This window comes from Aristolochia californica, unplaced genomic scaffold (assembly GCF_029961685.1).
Source record: "Aristolochia californica isolate CCGP_79_NKW_82.1479 unplaced genomic scaffold, dmAriCali1.0.hap1 SCAF_13, whole genome shotgun sequence".
NCBI lineage: Eukaryota > Viridiplantae > Streptophyta > Magnoliopsida > Piperales > Aristolochiaceae > Aristolochia > Aristolochia californica.
This window is the reverse complement of record NW_027181804.1, coordinates 24,621,439-24,643,732: the sequence shown is the minus strand read 5'-3', so window position 1 is coordinate 24,643,732 and position 22,294 is coordinate 24,621,439. Positions and strand designations below refer to the sequence as shown.

The following is a 22,294-nucleotide window of genomic DNA, read 5'->3' as shown; positions in this document are numbered from 1 at the left end:
CGGGTATATAGACGCCGAGCAGGTTGCCGGCCCTCCTGCAGTGTAACCCTATGCCGACTGTTCAATCAGAGGAACTTTCCAATCCGGTAAGCAAATCAAAAAGGCCTGGAGACACAGCTGGCCTTTTCTTCTTGCCCAAGAAATCCCAGCACCCTATTGGAACGACAACTTCATGGGTCGGACGTACGGAAACGACCAATACATATTAGCGAATGATCAATAGTTGCTGAATGAGAGCGCCCCTGCACTGGCTGCACCCTCCATATAATAGCTCTAAGATTATCACTGAATTGTGTTTAAAATATAACCACCCTTAATGTTCATTTTTTAATTGGGCTAAGTTGAAACCTCGTTAAAGAAAGGGATCTCTACCAGTATCAACCCACCATGATCACATGAGCGGGTGAGGTGGCATAAGAAGTCTCACAAAGCTATAATTATTATGGAAGCAGGTCTCACATAAGAGTTTCAATTTAAAGGTGTTTTAGTCATATTAGTCTTGTATTTATATTAGGTTATTTAATTATGTTAGGATTTATCTTTAAATATTAGAGTTTGGGTGTAATTGGGACAAATGTAGTTTAATTGTAATTGGACTCTACTACCTTCCTCTATTATAAATAGAGATTCATGTACTCTGATTACAAAAAGTCAATGAAGTATTTCTCTTTTTCATAAATTCAACAAGGCATCAGAGCAAGTTCTATGAGTTGACTCGGTCAACCCACAGAGATAATGTGATCATTTTTCTTATTTATTATCTTTAGCAGTTTAGGTACGTATTTATCTTTTTTCAGTTTCTATACCCGTTATTTTCTTTGTGGTATCACCTCTATACTGAGCTTTTCATATTTCATATTACATATTGGCGGAAAGATATTCGAGTCTACTTTCCAAGAAAAAATTAATGTTTTCAATCAGAGTTATCTATAAAGAGAAATCGATATTTGAAGCAACAAAGGTCAGATTACAAAAATAGGTTCGAGCAGCAGTAGAAAGCTTCAACTTCTGAGTTATTTGATGCTATCAAGAATGAGACTTTATATGGAAAATTATATATTAAAATAAATATTTGTAAGTCTATTTTTTTACCTATTCAACCAATTCTCGATCTGATTTTTTTATATTGATATATTGATCTTGGAAGAGTCAATGGTTATGCTAGCAAAGGGGGAAAGAATACTTAGTTCGGCCAGATTACAGAGACCGAAATCTATCAGATTATATATCTCAAAAGAAGTATATTTTATGAAGAGAAGTTATACTTAGATGAAATGTATTTAAATCTATTTTCAAAAGGAGAAAGTTTCATATCAATCTGACCTATATTTAAAGATATATTCGCATTGGAAGAATCAAAGGTCATGCTGGTATCCTGTTGCATTGAAAAATCTCAATTTAAGCCGATTGTTTTACGTCACTTTTATTGATCAACTATATCAAAAAAATATCTTACTTACACCTTTTTTGGTTACATTTCTCCTCCTTCTTATTACTACATCTATGTTATTTAGTTCGTTAGGATCACTATCATTACCTTCCAGCTTGAGGGGGAGAAGTAAAGATGAAGTTTTTGCATCTAAGAAGAAATTTTTGCAACAAAAAAAATTGAAGATCAAGAATCCTGACTCACAATAATAATTGTGGTAATTATTGGTGATACCTGACTTGGCTCAACTTTGTTTTCTTTATCTCCGACTGGATTATTATTTTGAAGCATTGACAGCATATTCCATGGTCAACATATTATTTGGTGCAGATACTCGCATCGGATTATTTCATGGGTCCTTTTATAAGGTTTTTTATTATTTTGGTTCGTGTTATATGGGCCCATGCCCACTTCAGCTGCAGCTATTGTGTCTCTTTAGATGAGACATTATTATTGAAAAGTGGTGGCCTCAACATCCTATCTTCCTCTTTACCCATTACCTATTGGTTATTTGACAACCTTACTCCTACCATCCTTTATTTGACTCTCATATACTTCTTTGGGCTAACCTTTTGTGTGTTGCTTCAGTTGGGAGTTTAAGTCCATCATGTATATGGGTGTTTTAAGTCCATTGAGACTTTTGATATATATATATATATATACTCGTGGGTATTTTATCGTCATCTTGAGAATGACAGCCATTACCCACTTATCACCCATTTCTACCTGTGAGAGTCGGTGCCCGAGTTGGGACACCGTGATGGAAGAGTTTATTTCTACATCTATGTTACCCGTTACCCCCCTCCCCCCCTTAATTAGCATTTATTACTCCTACCACTTGAGAATCGTTGTCTTGTGGAGGAACACAGAGAAGGAGGAGTTTTACTACACTTCTGAGCAATGCGTATAGACCCACTACCATAGAATGATAGGAGTGTGCCCTACATCCAGCATGGGTTATGACTGGAGTATGGAGTGATGTCATACGGCTTGGAGTGATTTTACTCTCACTTATCTTATGCTAGTTGGGCCTCATGGAAGAGACCACCAGCGTGAGGGAGAGTGTTGGAAGATACGGAGGACAACCATTTTATACGAGAAAATCTTATACATCATTTGCAGCAAGTTGGGAGTTCATGATATTCTCTCACCCCCAGCTTGAGGGGGAGTGTTGGAAGATGGGCCCAAGCCCACATGACCAAGAAAGGCCCTTGTATCCAAGTGTGTTGGAATATGGGCGCAAGACCATAAGATATGGAGCCACCATGATCACACGAGCTGGTGGGAGCCACCATGATCACGTGAGGTGGCACGAGGAGTCTTACACAATAAGAAGTCTTACAGAGTCAGAATTATTATGGAAATCGGTCTCCTAGAAAAGTTTCAGTTTAAAAGTGTTTTAATCATGTTAGTCTTCTATTTATATTAGGTTATTTAATTATGCTAGGACTTATCTTTAAATATTAGAGTTTGGGTGTAATTGGGACAAAAGTAGTTTAAATGTAATTGGACTCTACTACCTTTCTCTATTATAAATAGAGGTTCATGTACTATGATTACAAAAAGTCAATGAAGTATTTATCTTTTTCATAAATTCAACAATATTAATTGGAATTTCAGTTTGATTGGATCTTCATCATATCCTCTTCTTGTTTGTATTTTGCTAAACATCTGTTGACTTAAGGTGGCTGAAGGAAATATAAGTAATAAGAGTGACATACTCAAAATTACTACTATTCCATTAAGAAGATTATCCAATTATCTTAGTTGGCCTCAATTAGTTAGAAGATTTTATATTACTCAAGACCTTCTCGGCCACTTAACCAAGTTTTCACCATCGATTGATGAAGAAAGTCCATTCTATTTAAAGTGGGTTAAAGATGACAATTTGGTAATTAGTTGGCTTATTAATAGTATGGAAGAACATGTAGCCAACAATTTTGTCCACTTAGAATCAACCAAACTTATTTGGGAGACTGTACTAAGTTATATTGTAGTACGGCGATTTTACAAAAGTTATTTGATGTATTGCAAAACATGCTCAATACTAAGCAAGGAAACAATCTTCATGAATATTTGGCTCAGTTTTGAGGTTTTCTTCAAGAGTGGAAGATCACTGAACCATACTCCACCAATATTTTGGTTCAAGAAAGGCAAAGGGAAGCTATAGCAGCATCAATTTGTTTGACAAATATCAAGTCATTCCTTGAAGTTGCTATGACTCAACTCTTAGTTCCTCCTCACTTCCTTCCTTTGATGATATAAGTGCCACATTGCAGCAAATTCCGGATTTGTCTCCTAACTCAAATAATGATGTTTTATCTGCTATGTATTTAGGTATAGAGGTACTTCATCCTCCAACTGAGGTTGCGGCATAAATTTTAGAGGAAGCCGAACAAGAGGTGGTGGAATCAATTCTAGTTCCTCTCGCACAAAGCCTCAAGTAAGCACTTATTATGGTTATTAAAACCACCTTGCAGAAACTTGTTGGAAGCTTCTTGGCAAAATGTAATGGGCCATGGCGACTCCAGCTTCTATTACTAATGATAAATGGGAAGAAAAGGTTGAACCACAAACCGGAAAATGACTCTAACTCATGAAGATTATTAAACATTTCAGAAAATGAAGTCATTAATGGGGACTTCCCTTACATCCTCACCTACGGTTGCTACCTCTATTGTTTTAGGTATACTTTCTTCCACACCTCCTCCTCGTCATCTTGGATAATAGACCCAGGGATCTTCGAACATCTCTTAGGTAACAAACATATGTTAAATTTTTCATGTCTGTGTATTCCCGATAAGTTTGTTACTATAGTTAATGGTTCACAAACCAAAGTACTTAGCAAGGGATTATCTTCTATTACACCTTCTATCCCACTTCGAGATGTCCTATTTGTTCCTCAATTCCCTTGTAACTTACTCTCAATAAGTCAACTCACAAAACTCTAAATTGTTTTGTCACCTTCTCACCATCTTCTTGTGTATTTTAGGATCTAACAACAAAATAGGTGATTGGTGGAGGCCATGAACAAAGGGGTTTATATTACTTGAACCTACCTCCATTAGCTCCACGTTGATTTTCAAGACTCCATGGATCTAACTCATGGAGAAAAAGAGAGAGACACCATTGGGAGAAAAACAACATGAAGAAGAGGTTATGGACCTATGTCCTAACCCTTCTCCTAAAGCTCAATTTATAGATTAATGGAGCTATAATATTACAATTATATCCCTAGAACTTAACCTAGTTAGAAGTCAATGTAATCTCTTATGAGATGACTCTTTATTTACTATCCTGCTATCACTATGTTGGCCAATGGGCCTTGAACCCATCTTCGTCATCTCTTGGAGGTGTGGGCCTTCCTTGGTCATGTGGGCTTGGACCCATCTTCCAACACTCCATTTTTACCCTTAGAGAGTTTGTACCTGGTGTCATACTTATCCTTAGGACACCAAGATGGAGAAGCTTATTACTACATATATGTTATTTGGTTCAAGCTGGGATCACTGCCATTACCTCCCAGGTTGAGGGTGAGTGTTGGAAAATATGATGTTACTAATGTAATTAGTTTATATTTTTTTGTCTCTTCTTCACTTTTACTAAGGTGAAGGGCATAATTGTAATATTTATATTTATTCATTTATAAATAGAGCTTAAGGGGGAGGATTTGGATATAAGTCCATAACCTCTTCTTTATCTTATTTTCTCTCAATGAGGCCTCTCTCTTTTTCTCCATGAGTTAAATCCATGGAGTCCTAAAAATCAACATAGTATCAAATCATTGATTTTTAGAACTCGTAGCTATGTTTTTCAGGATTCCAAAAACCTAGTTTTTTTCTTTGTCTTATTGATGGTTTTTTTCATAGGTATTGGAACTTCATTTTTTATATTATTGCTTGTTTTCTCCTGCTACTTTGATACCATGTGAAGTTGGGTCCAAGGCCCATCCCAAAATGACTAGCCAATTTAGGAAACCTCTTTCCCAACTAATAAACTCAAGATCTTTGTACTCACTGATCCATGTGGGACTATTCCTTAACAATATGGGAGAAATTTCAAGTGGGTATAATGTCCCACAAACATGTTTCATCACAAGAACAAGTAGCAGAAATTTTAACAAAACCACTTACGTCTAAGATCCTATCTTTTATATGTGGCAAACTGGATATTTATGATGTTTTCTCTTCTCCAGCTTGAAGTGGAATATTTGAAGATGGGTTCAAACCTACACGTCCAAGGAAGAAAGCACACATCTCTAAGAGGTGGCATCTTGGTTAATAAGAAGATTTCTCATAAAGATAACATGAAGATGTAATTACATGTCTATTTACGTCTCTTCTCTTGTAAAATTTGTAGCCCTAAGGGCATTGTAGTCATTGTAATATACACTCAAAGAACTATAAATAGAGGCATTTGGCTAAGAGGTAGAGTATTAAGTTCTCTCATCTCTTCTCAAACTCGTCCAAGCTCTCCTCTCCCCTCTCTTGGAAGCCAAGCTCTAAGCTCTCTCTCCATTCTCTCTTCTTCTCTTCTTCTTCTTCTCCTCTCCCTCCTTGGCTTGAGATCAATATGAAGGAGTCCTAAGTTCTACATCTTATATGGGTCTCAAGAGATATGTTAAGGAGATCAAGCCTCATGATTTACTAGAAGAGTAGCCCCAGTCCCTTCAGGACACGATTTGCTTCATCTTCTAACAGATGATAGGGAGCTCCTATGAAATTAGGATTAAAGATATTAGCATGGAGATAGTAACTCACAACCACATTCCGAGGAAGGGTACCTTCTCCAGACTCACGACCGCCTATATTTTCTCAATATGGGGGATTATCCAACAAGTAGAGTTGGATTTTGGGTATTTTATGTGACTACAAATGTTTGATATATGCCATGACTACCTATGTTGATGGTCTCCCATTTGCCCAACAAATCACGTCTATGAAGCACCAATGTGTGGTTAAGTTGATGGATGAGGAATGCATCGACATTACTAAGAAAATGTCAAGAGGCGAAATTAAAGTTGGAAATTTTGGCTTTGAAAATTGGAGAGGACAATGTGTTCCCAAGAGTCAATACGGGAATCATTAACCTTGACTTGAATCCGGTGGAGAGCTGATTCAGAGCGTCAGTCAATAGGAGACCAATACGAATTTTTCAAGCTCATCCTCAAGAGGTAGACTCCAGAGATTGAAAATTTTGTGGAGGAGTTGAAGGCCTCACCTGTTGATTTGCAGGCTGGACAACCAGAGCTACGAGAGGCACAGTTTGAGATTCAATCTCTCCTTGAGCCTATCCTGATCCATCTGGCTCCACCTCCATCTCCCAAGGGCTAGGCATTAGCCTAGATTGACTGAGTGGATCTTTGGATGTACTTCTTGTTTAAACCTTTGTACTTACTCTCTTTGTATCGCTAGATATTTTCCATATCTATAGCAGGCTTTAGAGCCATTTTTTTGCTCAAAATTGCCTTATTCTTTTTTATCATAAGAAAGGGGGAGAAAGCACTAAGAGAGCACTAACATGCACAGATTCAGGGAGAGCTAACTCCCAAATTACTTGAAATGTCATCGCTTAAATTTTTAGGATTGTTGATACTTTAGTTTTTATATATTGGGTTTTGTCATCATAAAAATGGGGGAGATTGTTGATCGACTGTTGACTTGCATACATATTTTGATGTTAACAAATGTAATCGATCTAATAATTACAAATTCAGCATTTTAGATGTCCAACCTTCAAGACACACAAAAATCAAGGTCTATGCAAAAGAACTAACACAAGCAATTTAAGACCTCAAGCATCCAAAGAGTGTCAAGTTATCTCGAAGCACCCACAAGAGAAGAAATGAAGAAGTGGAGTTTAAAGTCTACTTAGGATAGAAAATCTCAAGGACTCTATGCATGTAAAGAGAGCAGCCCCAACTGTTCAAAATTGAGATACAACTTGAAATTTTTGGAGCTTTATGACACTGGCATTCATAGCATGTTTTATTGATGCATATCCAACCTTTAAACATGTTAGAACTACTTAGGAATAAAGTTTCTTATGCTTTGAAGTCAATTCTATCAAACTGGCTTTTGATTGATTGATCATCATCTACCATTGATCGATTAACTAGAATGTGTACTAGTAAGAAATATAAAGCATAATCAATCAATATGTGAACATTGATTGATCAGCTAGGACTTTGCCAGATTGTGCTACAAAGCATGATCGATAAATATGTGAAAATTGATCGATCAACCAGAACATTTCGAGATAGTGTTATAAAGCATGATTGATCCTTCTCTTTGCACTGATCGATCATACTTTTCTAGGCATGCAAAATTTTTAAAGCAAGATCGACCACCCTATTAGTCTGATCGACCATTGCCTAGACATTGATCGAGCATACATGTATTGCATAGCTAGTAACTTCAATGCATGATCAATTAGTCCGTGTACATTGATCGATCAACTTAACTTATCAAACCCAAAAATAAAATATTGATTGATCATATCAATTGATCAATAAGCCATCTCTGACAAAAATATAGCCATTATACTTGATTGATTAATCATTAACTTTACATTGAACAATCAATGATATGTCAAATTTTCCTTAACAACAAATAATGGTTAGTTTGGCTTGGGATATTATAAATACTCCACTAAACATGCCTTTGAGAGGTTAGTAAGTATTTATTGGCATACCTAAAACATTCAAAATACTCTGCCTTGCAAATCTATTCCTAAGTTCATTTTTTAGAGAGAGAAAAACATTATCTTCAAATTCTTTTTTTCTCTTCTCAAAACCAACTTCTTGCATTCACAAAGTCAAGCTCCAAATCCTTTTCAAATTGTGCATCAAATCAAAAGTTGTAAGGTTTTCTTTTCTTTGTAATTTTTCATTTTACTTGAGAGGTTCGTCTAGAACCTTGGCTTAGATAAAAAAGCTTGTTAGAGCTAGAATCTAGCCAAATCTCAAGGGAGATTTCTTGTAATTGTGTACTTGAACATACACATGGCTTAGAAGATAGCATAAATCTCTTTAATGTAAATTCTAGCTAATAGAGCTAAGATTAGTGAGATTTCTCAAGCACGAGTTCTTGGGCGGTGTCTACCAATAGGGAAACTTCGATAACAAAACATCTTGTGTCAGCATAATGTTTTACGTGCTTTTACTTTAAATTGAGCACATTCAAGTTTTAAATTGTAAAACTCAATCCGCCTAACAACTCCCCCTCCCCGACAGGCAACCTTGGTCAATAGTTTGGAGCTTTCTTCTTTAGGATCTATTGCATCAAGGCTTGGCTAAGCTTCTGGTTGCCATGGCATAGCTTGTTGGTCTCAACTCCACAAAAAACCTTAACAATTCAAGGTAGATCATTACTTCAATTATTTAATAGAAAAGGAGTGAGTATCTTTTGCAAGTGTTGTACCTTGGATTAGCCTTTTGTTCAACCCTGTAATGTGATATGTTGTCTCTAAATTGATTTCTTGTGTTCTTGGTCCTTCTTTTTCGGTTCTAAGCCCGATCTTGGATGCTTCATGTGACTTTTGCCTAAGGATTTTCTCAGTGATAATGCAGTTGTAGGTGGCCCATTATTGATTGTTGATGACCTCATCCAATCATCTAATACTATCTTTGTTAGAGATTTGGGTTTCTGGATTTTAGTGTCCAACATAAGTATTTCTAGGTCCTTGGTTCCAGTTAGAGAGTTAAATTTGATATAGATTACTTTGTAACTATCTTAAATGTTTCAACTTGTATGTATACTTTTTTACTTCAGTCATGTTAAAGGTAGTATTGTAATTTTAATGTTGGTGAAGCTATAAATAAGATTATGAGGGAGGGAGTATGTCTTTATTCAAGCCTGACCTGCAACATGTTTCCCTAAACTCTCCTTTCTCTTCTCTTACATTCTACCACCTATCTCTTCTCCTTATTTTCTCCACTCTTCTCTTCTTTCTTCTTCACTTCTCATGAGCACAAGTGAGAATATTTTTAAAAATTTATACCGAAGAACCCTTGTATCAAACATGGTAGTCAAGAAAGGGGTTCTAAGGTTCCAACAGCTACTACTCATCCTATATGCTTAGCTGTATTTGGTTGTTGTCTTGATGAAATTCTCCTCCCATAAACCTAGATAATTCAGTTGTCTTCTTTTCTCTTCTAAGGTGGTGAAGAAAAAAAATCATACTCTTAGAGTTGACCATTAAGGTTTTGAGTTGTTCAAATAACTTGGTCTTGACCAGGAAATATGGGTTTGGTCTTGAGGTTGTTCATGTGAAAGATTAGTTTTCTATCTTTACAAACCACTAGCTCACTCAAACTCAAGGTTGTCACTTGAATTTTTTGTGTTTAAAACATAACTCTTCTGCCATTGTTGCCTTCAAGTCTGCACAAAAATTATAGAAAGAAAGAACATTGAGCATTCATGTTGCGGCGAATTGCAGGCTAGTTTTTTTAAAATACCTTGTGTGTTTGCTGCATTAAGATGATTCGGAAACTTCTCTTCCTGCTCTTCCAATTTTCCATAACAAGTGCTTCAGATTGTTTGTTTAAGTCAAAATCCTATATGGGACAATGTTGTATGTTTTGTTCAGTTTTTGGTTCTTCATTGCAAGCAAAAAAACAGCATTAGTCTCCTTGTCCACCTACAACTCTCTTCTAACATGAATTTCCTAGTTCACATTAAATCTACTCCAGCATTCTGACTAGTTCCTTTTTTTTTACATTAACGCAGCACACAAGCTCGTACTCTGGGATTTGTTTTTTAATTTTGGTTAGTGACCCCTTACATAATTTTGGAGGACTTGAAAAAAACTGATTTTTTATATCAGAACTATTCCACTTAAGGGTTTCTCAAACTACTTAAGCTGGTCCCAATCAGTCAAACAATTTTAATCACCAAAGATATCCTTGATCACTCTTTTAGACCACCGACGACCACTAATGAAGATGGTCCTGCATACAAGAAGTGGCTAAAGGAGGATACTTTTGTAATAAGCTGGTTGATCAATAGTATGGAGGAACATGTTGAAAATAATATGGTTGATTTAGAGACTACCAAAACTATTGGGGTTATATGTTCTAAGTTGTATTCTACCTCTAACAGCTTGTAGAAGCTCTATGATGTGTTTTAGATGATGTACAACACAAAATAGGGGTAGAACCTACATAAATACTTCTCCTCATTTAGAAGACTCATACAAGAATGGAATCTAGTCCAACCTTACTCAATTGATATTATTGTTTAAGAGAAACAGTGAGAAGCCTTGGCTGCTATTATTTGATTTACAAATCTTAAACCATACTTTTAAGTTTCAAAAACACATATTCGTAGCTCCACTGCTCAACACTCCTTTGGTGTTATTGTGGCACAGTGCTCCAAATACCAAGCAAAGAGTTAGAGACCACATCTATGCTTGTAGAGAAATCTGCAATGTATACACAAGAAAGAGGTAATGGTGAAGCCTGAGAAAACTGTAGAAGTGGCGAGGGAAAAGGAAAAGGAACAAGTGGATGTAATACCTCTAGCGAACCGATTTTAAGCCTTGAGTGTGCACCTATTAAATGGTGCACATGTCATGTAGCAAAGAATTGTTAAAAGCTTCATGGAGGCCAAAGTCGCCCACTCCAATCAAGCCACAAACACAGACTTCAAATGAAGAGGGGACCAATATCCTTCCAAATGTCAGAATATTCTCATTCATGAGACTATGAAGCTCTTCAAAAACGTAAAAGTATATTGAACTCTCCTGGTGCCACACCTTCTATTACTATTGTTGCCACTACCATAGGTGCTTATTCTCTTCTCTAACATGCTTGTTCTTCTACTTGGACCATTGACTTAGGGGCTTTTGAAAATTTGACTTGGAGAATTCGCTCTTTATCTTCATTAGCACCTTGCTCTACTAATCAATTGGTGTCAATAATTGTTGATTCCCAAACTAAAGTATAGAGCATTGGGTCCTCATATCCTACTCCATCCTTACCAATTTCTAATATTCTAATTTATTCCTAAATTACTTTGAGCCTCATATTTATGAGTTGATTAACCATGAAACTTAATTGTTGTGCAACCATTTTCTCTTTTCACTGTGTTTTTAAAGATTTGTAGACCAAGTGATTGGTGGAGGCCATGACCAAGGGGATTTTTATATTTTGGACGGCCAAATCACTTTAGTAGCAACAACATCACAGCATCAAGCTCTACAATGGAACACAATAGATTAGGCCATCTCTCTTTGCCTACTTTACAATCTTTATTTCATCCAACTTGAAAATTTTCAAGCTTACCTTGAGAAGTGTGTCAACTTGAGTAAAACACCATCTAAGCTCTTTTTCTCCTCATTTTGGGAATGTTAGTACAAGTCTTTTTCTTTGGTACATTTAAATGTTTGGGGACTAGTGCGAATGTTGAATATTACACATTCTAAGTACTTTATTGTTTATTTAGAGAACATGTGTCGAATGGTTGTACTTGTTGAAAGATAAATGTGAAATATTATCTATTTTTCAATTGTTTTACGCCATGATATCTACTAAGTTCAATACTAGGATTAAAGTATTTCAATCTGATAGTGCAAAAAAATAACTCTCATTAGATTTTCAATAGTTCTACAGTAACAATACAATGTTCATAAAAAATCATGTATATATACACTTCAACAAGAACATGTTTCTAAATGGAAAAAATAGACAACTACTAAAGGTTACACATGCCTTATTATCTCGTATAAATGTTTCACAATTTTATTGGCCTCATGCCTTTCTCACTATCCGTTATCTTATTGACCACATGCTCTATATGGTTATCCATAGCGCTATTCCTTATTCAGCTTTTTTTTTTTACATACAAAAAATGCATTTTCACTTCCTCCTTAGGTATTTGATTGTATATGTTTTATTCATAACATGTCTCCGTAAAAGGCAGAGAGAGTAATAAAGAAAGATAAACAACGAGAAAGGAGGGAGGAGAGAAGAGATATCTATCCAAGAGCTTACCATCAACTAGGGCAACTTGGAGAAGTAATAACTTCCATTAATACTTAAAGGAGATTAATTATAAAAAAAATTCTAAATTGTCCTTGAGGCTACACTTGTGATCTTTCTGCCAGAATAATAAGATAGATTACATCATATGCAATTACCCAAACACAAAAAAATATCTCCTTGGATTTCAACACTCCCCCTAAAATCGGGAATAAGCATCATAGGTCCCCAACTTAGAAGCATAATTTTGAAAAACGAGCTCCCTATAAGGCTTTGGTAAATAGATTTGCAAGTTGGTCTTCTATGCACAAATAAGTAGTAGTTATTTAACCACGTACTACTTAATTTCGGATGAAGTGATACTATAGTTTGATATGTTTAGTTCTCTCATGAACTATAGAGCTATTGGAAATAAAAATAGAGAGCTAACTATTACACTTCATAACCATCAGTAGGAAAAAAATATTCTCATTGGTTTGGTACCCTTTTCATAGAGCCCCTAAAAATTGCCTCGATCATTCTTTATTTCCCACATCCTATGACCAAATTTCTTGCCTATTATGTTTTTGTGTTAGCACTCCTTGTTAGCATAACCTCTCTTCCACACTAAGTGCAAGTAATAATCCTACCACTATATGTGCTACTCCCATTCTTTTGGTTCCTAGGATTTCTTAGACCTTTCTTTGTACCATTATGCATAGTTTTCTTTTCATTGAGAGTTATGTTGCCCTTGGCATCCTTTGAGTTATTTAATTGACTCTAAGAGGTACTAAGCACCTCCACATTTTCCTTTTCTAGGGTAGAAACATCCTCAACATCCAACCATGGAGGAACTAGGCCTTCCAAATTATCCTTCAGATTTTCTAAAGTAGACTTACTATCATAGTCTACACCATTATTTTTTTGACACAAAGAGTACTTTTTAAATGATCTTTTAATACATTCTTGTTGTTTCTCTAGAGAGTTATACATGGAACCACCTCAATTAAATAAAGGAAATAAAAATAAAAATGAAATAATTTTATTTAATTAAATAAATATTATGTTAATATGAATAAATTTACTTAAAATTTGTAATTAAATTTTATAAAATATTTAAATATTCAAATATTACAAGCTATTTGAAAATATTAAGTATATTAAGTAACTGAAAAAGTATTAAGCTACTTAAGAATGAAAGGCTTTCAAGAAATTTCCCATCTTTGAAAATATTCCTCCTCAATTTGTTTCTTATAAAAAAATTCTCAATTTTGATAAAATAAAAAAATAAATCTAATTATTTTAAATAGTTAAACAAAAAGGATTTTCAAAATATTTAACCAAATAATAAATTAATTAATAAAAATAAAATTATTAATACTTAAATGTAATTTTAAAATATAAATTAATTATTTAATTAAAAAAATTAAAAATTTGAACAATATAAATAATTCTTATCATAACCAAATAAAATGATGCAGTACATAAAAAGGAATACTACTAAGGGTTTTTACCATCGGTTTTGATAAAACTGTCGGTTATTATCTCTAATATTGACAATTTAAGTGACCATCCGCTATCGTTTCATTACATCGATTGATCATAGGAAGTCGTCGACAATTATTTTGTGAGTATTTTTACTAGCATAATTTATTTTATTAAAAATAAAAAATTATAAGATATATTCTTGTGTTGGCTACTTGGCTTCAAGCTACTTCACAAGTTAAAATTCCCACCCTCAGGGGAATTTTTAATTCTCGCCTTCACAGTGATTCTTTATTTGTTTCCTAATAAAAATTCCTTGGAAGTAACCGCCATTTCAACCATATCCCCCACTCAAGCGTTCAACTAAAATGGACTGAAATGTTATTACCTCAACTTGTGGTATCATTTACAAAATAATTACAAATAAAAAGGGAGTAAAAAGCAAAAAGAATCTTCAACCGGCATGTCGGACGCTGGGACGGACACGTGTACAATAGATGCCCGCGGACGGCGAATGGCATCTTTTCACGTGAAAGCCCATGTGATTTCCTCCGCCCGAATCTCTCCTCATCATTGTGTCGTTTCCGTACGCAGCCCGACGGCGGCTTCCGCCACCAGCGACTCCACTATCTCCCGCTCGATTTCGAACACAACTAGCTCCCACTCCTCCAACGCGCCAACGCACAAGGGCGTATCCGGCACGTCCAACCCCACGAGGGCGTCGATGTCCTGAAGTGTCTTGCAGTTCGCCTCCGGGTAGTTATTCATCCGAGCCCACAGCATTTTCAGTAGGTTCGTCCCCGTAAGATCGGCTACTCCGGCGGCGGCCATGTGAGTACGAAGACACGGCTTAAGGAGCTGGGCCAAGATCTCATCAGAGAGATGAAAGAGAAGCTTGCGGTAGGATTTAAGGTTTACTGGGCCCACGGTTGGGGTGTAGTGATTGTCGTGATACTCGAGATCGTGGAAGAGCGAGGGATCGAGGGGATGCGAAGGAGAATACCATTTTGATCCCGTACCTTCGAGGATGACGCTTACGTACCGGAATTCTGACTCACCGGTGCTGTCGTCTCGGACACCGAGCGTCTTGGGTGGTTCCTGATTCGATCCAACACCTCCTTGTACCTGATGAGACAGCATTTAACGGAAACTATGACGCTATTTTTAAGTTTTTATCTGGGAAAAAAAAATGGAACCAAGACTGACCTTGTATTTCGGAAGAACCTCCGTTGCTAAGCTTTCAAAGGTTTCCGAAGATGGAGGTTTTCTGGGTTTTCTAGTAAATCTTTCACAAAGGGCTTTCTTACATTTGGTCGTTGGCTTTGGCTGTGGAAATCTCTGGGTCGTCGTCCCTTTCGGCTTGCTAGTTCCATTGACTGGTTCTGGTTGTTGCGGTGCTTGAGGACGTCTGAGAGACTTAAAGGCCGAATGGATATTGTAATTTTCTGGAATGACAGAACCAGTCTTTTGTTTCGGAACTCTGAGTCGAGGAGAGCGAGAGGGAGTACTCTGCTTGCTCTGCCCTTCGTTGTCTTTGTTACTGCCACCTGCAGTAATATTTGTTATATCAGCTCCAACCCTTCTGCTAACATTTTCCTTTGCCTGCTTCACGATCTCCCTGGCGTACTTGCTGGGACTTTTACTTTCTTCGTAGGGTTTGAGTTTCGCGTCTCTCCTACTTCCTGATCTTCTCAAAGAAAACGGAGACGACGACGAGGGAGCTTCTCTAGATACTCTCCTGTAGTTGAATTCCGGCACATCTGTGTTTTCCTTGTTGTGTTGAAGGGAAAGTCTTGAATCTACATCGGACCTTCTCGTCATCGATATTCTGGGAGTGTCGGGTAGAGAACGGCTTCCGCTTTCATATCTGCTGCAAGTAAAGTTGTTCTTGTACTGGAAGGACTGATGAGGTTGACGATGTTTCCTTGTAGATCTACGATAACTAGGAGAAGATGTGGCGGAAGATATCTCCTCTGGTAGCAGATCAAGACCCATCAATCGGGCGACGAGATTAGGAGTTTTGGACCCTCGGGAGTATACGTCATCTGAGAAAGGCAACCTTTGAACATCGTTTACTTCTCTTTCTGATGAAGACGACGATTTCAGTGGTAGAAGTTGAACACTGAACTGCAAAAATTTAAGTAAGACAAAAAGGAAATTAATTTGTTTGGCTATCCACTCACTTGTAATTTAAGTGGAAGAAAGAATCAACCAAACAAAGGAAAAGAAAAAGTTTACTTTGGAACATACAGGAATGTCATCTTCCTCTTCTTTCAATATCGCCGACGAGGATGACGATGACGGACCCTCCTGCAACTCCAAGCTATTTCTTGGTGCTTCCACACCTATTCAACCGAATTACTCACATATATTAGAAAATCCAAGAACCATTTGGCTACATTAAACAAGATCAACTAATTCCGAAGTTGAAGAAGATTAGCATTGCGTATATGCGCAGTCTTCTCTTGATCCACATGATTCAAGCAGAATGACACCGAACTGCTACACACAGTAAGCTGTTTAATATTGTTATAGCTAGTAACCTTTTGGCGGCGTGTGGTAATCTTTGTTGGTGTCTCTGTCTTGCTCTAATGGCCGATGTGGTTGCTGCTCATGTTGTTGGGACGAAGCGCACTGAAATTTCTGAAAATCAAAGAAATGAAGAACAGTGCTTATGCATCCAAGCTGACTTTCTTTCTCACCACTGCTTCTCCTCATTGATCTGCTGCCGCTGCTCCAGTACCACTCTCTACCCATGAAAGAAAGCAGAGCAGGCAAAGATCATGTCACCGGCGAACATAAGACTTCCCACACCTTTGAAGAGAAGGAGAAGGAGAAGGAGAGACGATCTAAGAATTTTTTTAAAAAAAAAACCAAGGTGGTATTTTTCTACAGAAGCGTGAAAAGCGGATCGATCCCCGAGCATTTGGAACAACAAAATGGTTGGTGTTATCTCTTATCTCCTACTCATTGGGAATTGAGATCAAAAGGCAAGTGATGACGATATCACCACGCGCTTCCGCTCTACTTTGCTCTAATGGCTCTCCGACCCGTGAAACTGAAATCCCGCGTTTGGACCTGCCGAGGCGGGGGCCTCTTAAAATTTTCTGACTCGTGAAACTCGAAAGAATGGACGGACCGGGTTTGGCATGCGGTCGGTTTAAGAAATAAATTTGACCCAAACCCACCCGAAAAAAACTTGGTTTGGATTCAGATTTTCTTCCTGCCTTTGTTAGTGCAGGAACGGAATGGGGTTTCAATAGAATTGATTCTCTAGCTTTATCTTTTCGAATAAAGTTGTTACATGTTAGGGTTACTTTTGGTATTTTATTAGAAAGTTTGGAACGACCGGATGAATAATAGAGTAATAATGGTTCAAATCTCGACCATGACCCTGACACTTCGCTGCATTGGTCGGCCAATTCCTCGGATAAATACAAATTGAACATGCCAAAAAGCCTATGGGTTGATATGTCCAATCTCGTCGGAAGTACTTAATCAAGCCGTCTAACTATTATTCACTTTAGTTAGGGAGACTATTTAAAAATAGGGGTTTTATAGTTTTATTGCTAAATTTGACTCTTTTTAAAAATATTTGTGATGCGGATCCGTAGTCGGATCCATCTTTCTGAACCCGGTTTGGGTTTATTTGCTTTGAGTTGTAGCCCGGGCTAGTTGGGGACTTTGCATTTTTTTTTTAAAACTCGTTCTGTGTACGGGGGAGAGATATTATTGACTATGAATGATATTGAATAGAAACAAGAGGTTTTCTCTCTAGTTTTTAGGGCGACCTATTGCCATTTTCCCCACAGATTACCGGTGAAATTGCCAGCAGGATAATCACTATCCTATGTCCGACGTCAATTTGGTTTAACCCTTAGTTGTTATTAAGGGTGTAATTAATTTAATGTGCTAAATTGATTTTAAAGTGATAGCTTATGCACATACAAATGTCCGAATATTGGAGACACGAGATTTATAGTGGTTCACAATCTTCTTTTATGGATTGCTAATCAACTTTTAAGGTGCTTTCAATAGAGTTAATTTACTATGTTTTAGGTTGCCAAATAGCACTTACATCAAATTGTCTCTTAGTCCCATTACAAAGATGCCCGTATAGAGATTTATATGGCTTAATTTACTATAATAGTCAATTTATAATCACTCGTCTTTGTCTAGAAATATAGAAGTTGTTAAAGAATATATTAATGATAACTTTTTTCTTAATGTTCATGAGTTATATATAAATAATAAGAGTTGAGCTCGAACCTTAATTTTTTAGAGCTCTTTGTTGAATTTATGGAAAAGAGAAAAACATTATTGACTTATTGTAATAAGAGTACATGAACCTCTATTTATATTAGAATAAAATAGTAGAGTCCAATTACAATTAAACTACCATTTTCCTAATTACACCCAAACTCTAACACTTAAAGATATGTTCTAGCATAATTAAATAACCTAACATAAATAGAAGATTAACACAACTAAAACACTTTTAAACTGAAATTCTTCTGTGAGATCTCATTCCATAATAATTTTGGCTTTGTAAGACTTCTTATTATGAGAGTTAAGTAAGAGGCTTTCATATCTTCTCTTCAACACTCCTCTTACAAAGCTTTCTTCTCCAACTTGTCCCTTATCTTTTCATCTCCTCACTTCTGCTTTTTTTCTTCTTTCTTGCTTGTATCTACAACTCTTCTCCACCTTTTTCTTGCCCTCTCTTCTTCATTGAAGCCAATAGAATATGACTCAACAGTCTTAGATTTTAATATGGTATCAAAGCAAGGGGTCTAGGACCCTTTTTTTCACTGCTCAAGATTTCAAACATGATTTGTGATCAAGTTCTCAAAGATGATTTGGGAGGAAGAAGAAGCTCAAGATTCCTCTATTCACCTTGATTTTGATGATAGCAAATATAAGCATTTGATTATTTTATTCTTGAATGGTTCATGAACAAAGAAAAAATGATTCTGAGTTGAACTTGTTAAAGGAGTTAACTCCATTTTAAAGTAAATAGTGGCCTTATATAAAATTAAGTGAGTGAGTGGCATGAGATATACTTTTGTAATAGCTTAAGTTCCTTTCTTTACTCATGTATTAGGTTTTTTACCCTCACAATCTATAAATAAAAGGTAAAAAGTAGAGCTCTGTAGAATTTAGGACTTCTTCATAATGATCTCGAGCCAAAGAAGGAGAGGAGGAGAAGAAGAGAGAAAAGAGAGAGAGAGTTTAGAGATCGACTTCCAAGAGAAGGGAGAGGAGAGTTTGGCAAATTTGAGAAGAGAAGAGAAAATTACGCTCCACCTCTTAGCCAAGGGCCTCTATTTATAGTTTTTACAATGCCCTTAGGGTTACAACATTGCAAGAGAAGAGACATAAATAAACAAGTAATTACATCTTCATGCCATCTTTGTGAGAAGTCTTCTTATTTACCAATATGCCACCTCTTGGATGTGTGGGCTTGAGCCCATCTTCTAACACTCCCCCTCAAGCTAGAGGAGAAAAAATATCATAAATACCCAACTTGCCACATATAAAAGATAAGGTCTTAAATGTAACTGATGTAGTAAGAATATCCTCTACTTACTCTTGATATGAAATATGTTTGAGGGAGAATATATCCTCTTGAAATTTCTCCCGTATAAAGTGGCAGTCCACCTCAATGTGTTTGGTCCTTTCATTGAAGACCGGATTCGAAGTGATATGAATAGTTGTTTGGTTATCACAATATAGATTCATAAAACCTACTTTATAAAATCCTAATTTGGCAAGAAGGGACCTGATCCATAGGAGTTCACTAATTGTGCCTGCCATAGCCATGTATCCTACTTCTACACTAGATCTCATAACCACATTTTGCTTCTTGCATCTCCATGTAACCAGATTCCCTCCAACAAGAATGCAATATCCAGAAGTAGACTTCCTGCCATCAGGTGATCCAGCCCAATCTGCGTCTGGGAAACCTTCTATGTTGAAGTGACCATTTTTCTTATAAAGCAATCCTCTTCTTGGGGCTCCTTTTTAAGTATCGTAATATCCTTTCCAAGGTTTGCCTATGGGTAAGTTGTGGTTTATACATGTATTGACTCACCACTCTTATAACATATGATATGTCTGGTCTAATTACTGTAAGGTAGATAAGCTTGCCCACAAGTCTTTGATATTTTTCAATATCAATATCGTCTTTATAATTTCAACATAATTTAATATTTGTAACCATAAGTGTGTCAGTTAGGCGACACCCCATCATTCCTATTTCTTCGAGGAGGTCCAAGACATACTTCATCTGAGATAATATTATCCCATAATTGGACTGAAGAACTTTTATGTCAAGAAAATAATTTAGAAGTCCAAGATCTTTAGTTTTAAATTCATGACAAATCATGTTTTTTACTTCTTGTATGTTATTCACATCATTACCAATTAAGACAATATCAACAACATACACAATCAATATTATCTTTCCTTTTGAGGTATCTTTAATAAATACTGAATGATCTACTGAGCATCGACTAAATCCAAACTGTAGTAGAACTTGGCGAAATTTATCAAACTAGGTCCGAGGGGGCTGTTTATACCAATATATGGACTTCTTTAAGCAGCATACAGACTCCCCCTCAACCACATAACCAGGTGGTTGAATCATATAAATTTTCTCGTGTATATTACCATTTAATAAAGCATTTTTGACATCGAGTTGATAGATGGGCCATGAAAAGTTAGCGGCAAACGATAATAGGATATGTACCGAATATAACTTGGCAACAAAGAGGTCTCCTTATAATCCACTCCATAACATTGAGTGTACCCTTTAGTGGTAAGTTGGGCCTTAAGGCAAGCAATGAACCCATCCAGATTATGTTTGATGAAAAAAAAACCCATTTAAAACCCACCGGTTTCTTACCTATCGGAAGCGGTGCTAAGTTCCATGTCTGATTTTCATATAAGACTTGCATTTTCTCATCCATAGCCACCTTCCATCCTGGATGTTTCAGGGTCTTCTGATAGGACTACAGAATAGAGGTGGAAGAAATAGATGCAAGGAATTGATAATATGCAGAAGATAATGGATGGTGAGACATAAAGTTGGATATAGGATAAGAAGTAGTGCAAGTAAGAGGTTCTTTTCTCATTGCAATGGGTTGAGTATCAAAATGTGGACCAAATAGAATAGGGGAAGAAGGACTTACCTTTAGGATCCAAAAACTTCACAAGTGTGGTGTCGGGCAATGCTTTGATGGCAGAGTGACATCGGCATTAAAAGGCACAAATGGGCAAGGCGTGGTAGGAGGGAATGACAGACCCGGAGGAGCATCATTCGAAGAATAGAATGAGGTGTCCTTAAAAAATTCACACCCCTAGACACAAGTAACCACCAAAGGGTAGGATTGTAATAGACATAACCTTTTTGGGTGCAAAAGAACCCAACAAAATGCACATCATAGAGCAAGTTTACTTTTCTAAGGAGATGTGAGATGGATAAAACAAGCACACCCAAAGACCTGTACGGGAAGAGAAAATGGGTCTTCACTAGGAAATAATACAGAATATGGAGTCTTATGACCAAGTACAGATGATGGTAACCTATTGATATGGCAACAGGTTGTAAGTATGGCGTGAGGCTAATAAAAGTAGGGTACCTTCATACAAATGTCCTAATAATTTTATTGCTAAATTTGACTCTTTTTAAAAATATTGGGTTTAACCCTTAGCTGTTATAAGGTTCTAATTAATTTAATGTGCTAAATTGATTTTAAAGTGACAACTTATGCACATACAAATGTCCGAATATAGGAGACACGAGATTTATAGTGGTTCACAATCTCCTTTTATGGATTGTTTATCAAATTTTAAGGTGCTTTCATTAGAGTTAATTTACCATGTTTTAGGTTGCCAAATGGCACTTACATCAAATTGTCTCTTAATCCCATTACAAAGATGCCCATACAAAGACTTATATAGCTTAATTTACTATAATAGTCAATTTATAATCCTAGTCTGAGTATAGAAATATAGAAGTTGTTAAAGAATATATTAAAGATAATCTTTTTCTTAATTTTTATGAGTTATATATAAATAATAGGAGTTGAGTTCGAACCCTAATTTTTTAGAGCTCCTTGTTGAATTTATGGAAAAAAGAAAAACATTATTGACTTATTGTAATAAGAGTACATGAACTCCTATTTATAATAGAGGACTTAAAAATAAGTCCTAGCATAATTAAATAACCTAACATAAATAAAAAATTAACACAACTAAAACACCTTTAAACTGAAACTCTTCTGTGAGACCTCATTCCATAATAATTTTGGCTCTGTAAGACTTCTTATTATGAGAGTCATGTAAGAGGCTTTCATATCTTCTTTTCAACACTCCTCTTACAAAACTTTCTTCTCCTACTTGGCCCTTATCTTCTC

At 36.3% G+C, this 22,294-nt stretch overlaps 1 protein-coding gene across 3 annotated transcripts; it reads right to left on the bottom strand.

Annotated features, from left to right (window-relative positions):
- Positions 1 to 14,232: 14,232 nt before the first annotated feature.
- LOC137948928 (uncharacterized) lies at positions 14,233 to 16,928 on the bottom strand. 3 transcript variants are annotated; one of them, XM_068795146.1, is made up of 4 exons: positions 16,418 to 16,928; positions 16,113 to 16,219; positions 15,081 to 16,001; positions 14,233 to 14,999 (listed from the first exon to the last, which is right to left on the bottom strand). In XM_068795146.1, the coding sequence occupies exons 1-4, from the start codon at positions 16,629 to 16,631 to the stop codon at positions 14,445 to 14,447; spliced, it is 1,797 nt and encodes a 598-aa protein (XP_068651247.1). In that variant the 5' UTR covers positions 16,632 to 16,928; the 3' UTR covers positions 14,233 to 14,444. The 3 variants fall into 3 exon arrangements, with proteins under 3 accessions (XP_068651247.1, XP_068651248.1, XP_068651249.1); XM_068795147.1 differs by having other exon boundaries at positions 16,125 to 16,219; XM_068795148.1 differs by lacking the exon at positions 16,418 to 16,928 and having other exon boundaries at positions 15,081 to 15,996; positions 16,125 to 16,215.
- Between the last annotated feature and the right edge of the window lie 5,366 nt (positions 16,929 to 22,294).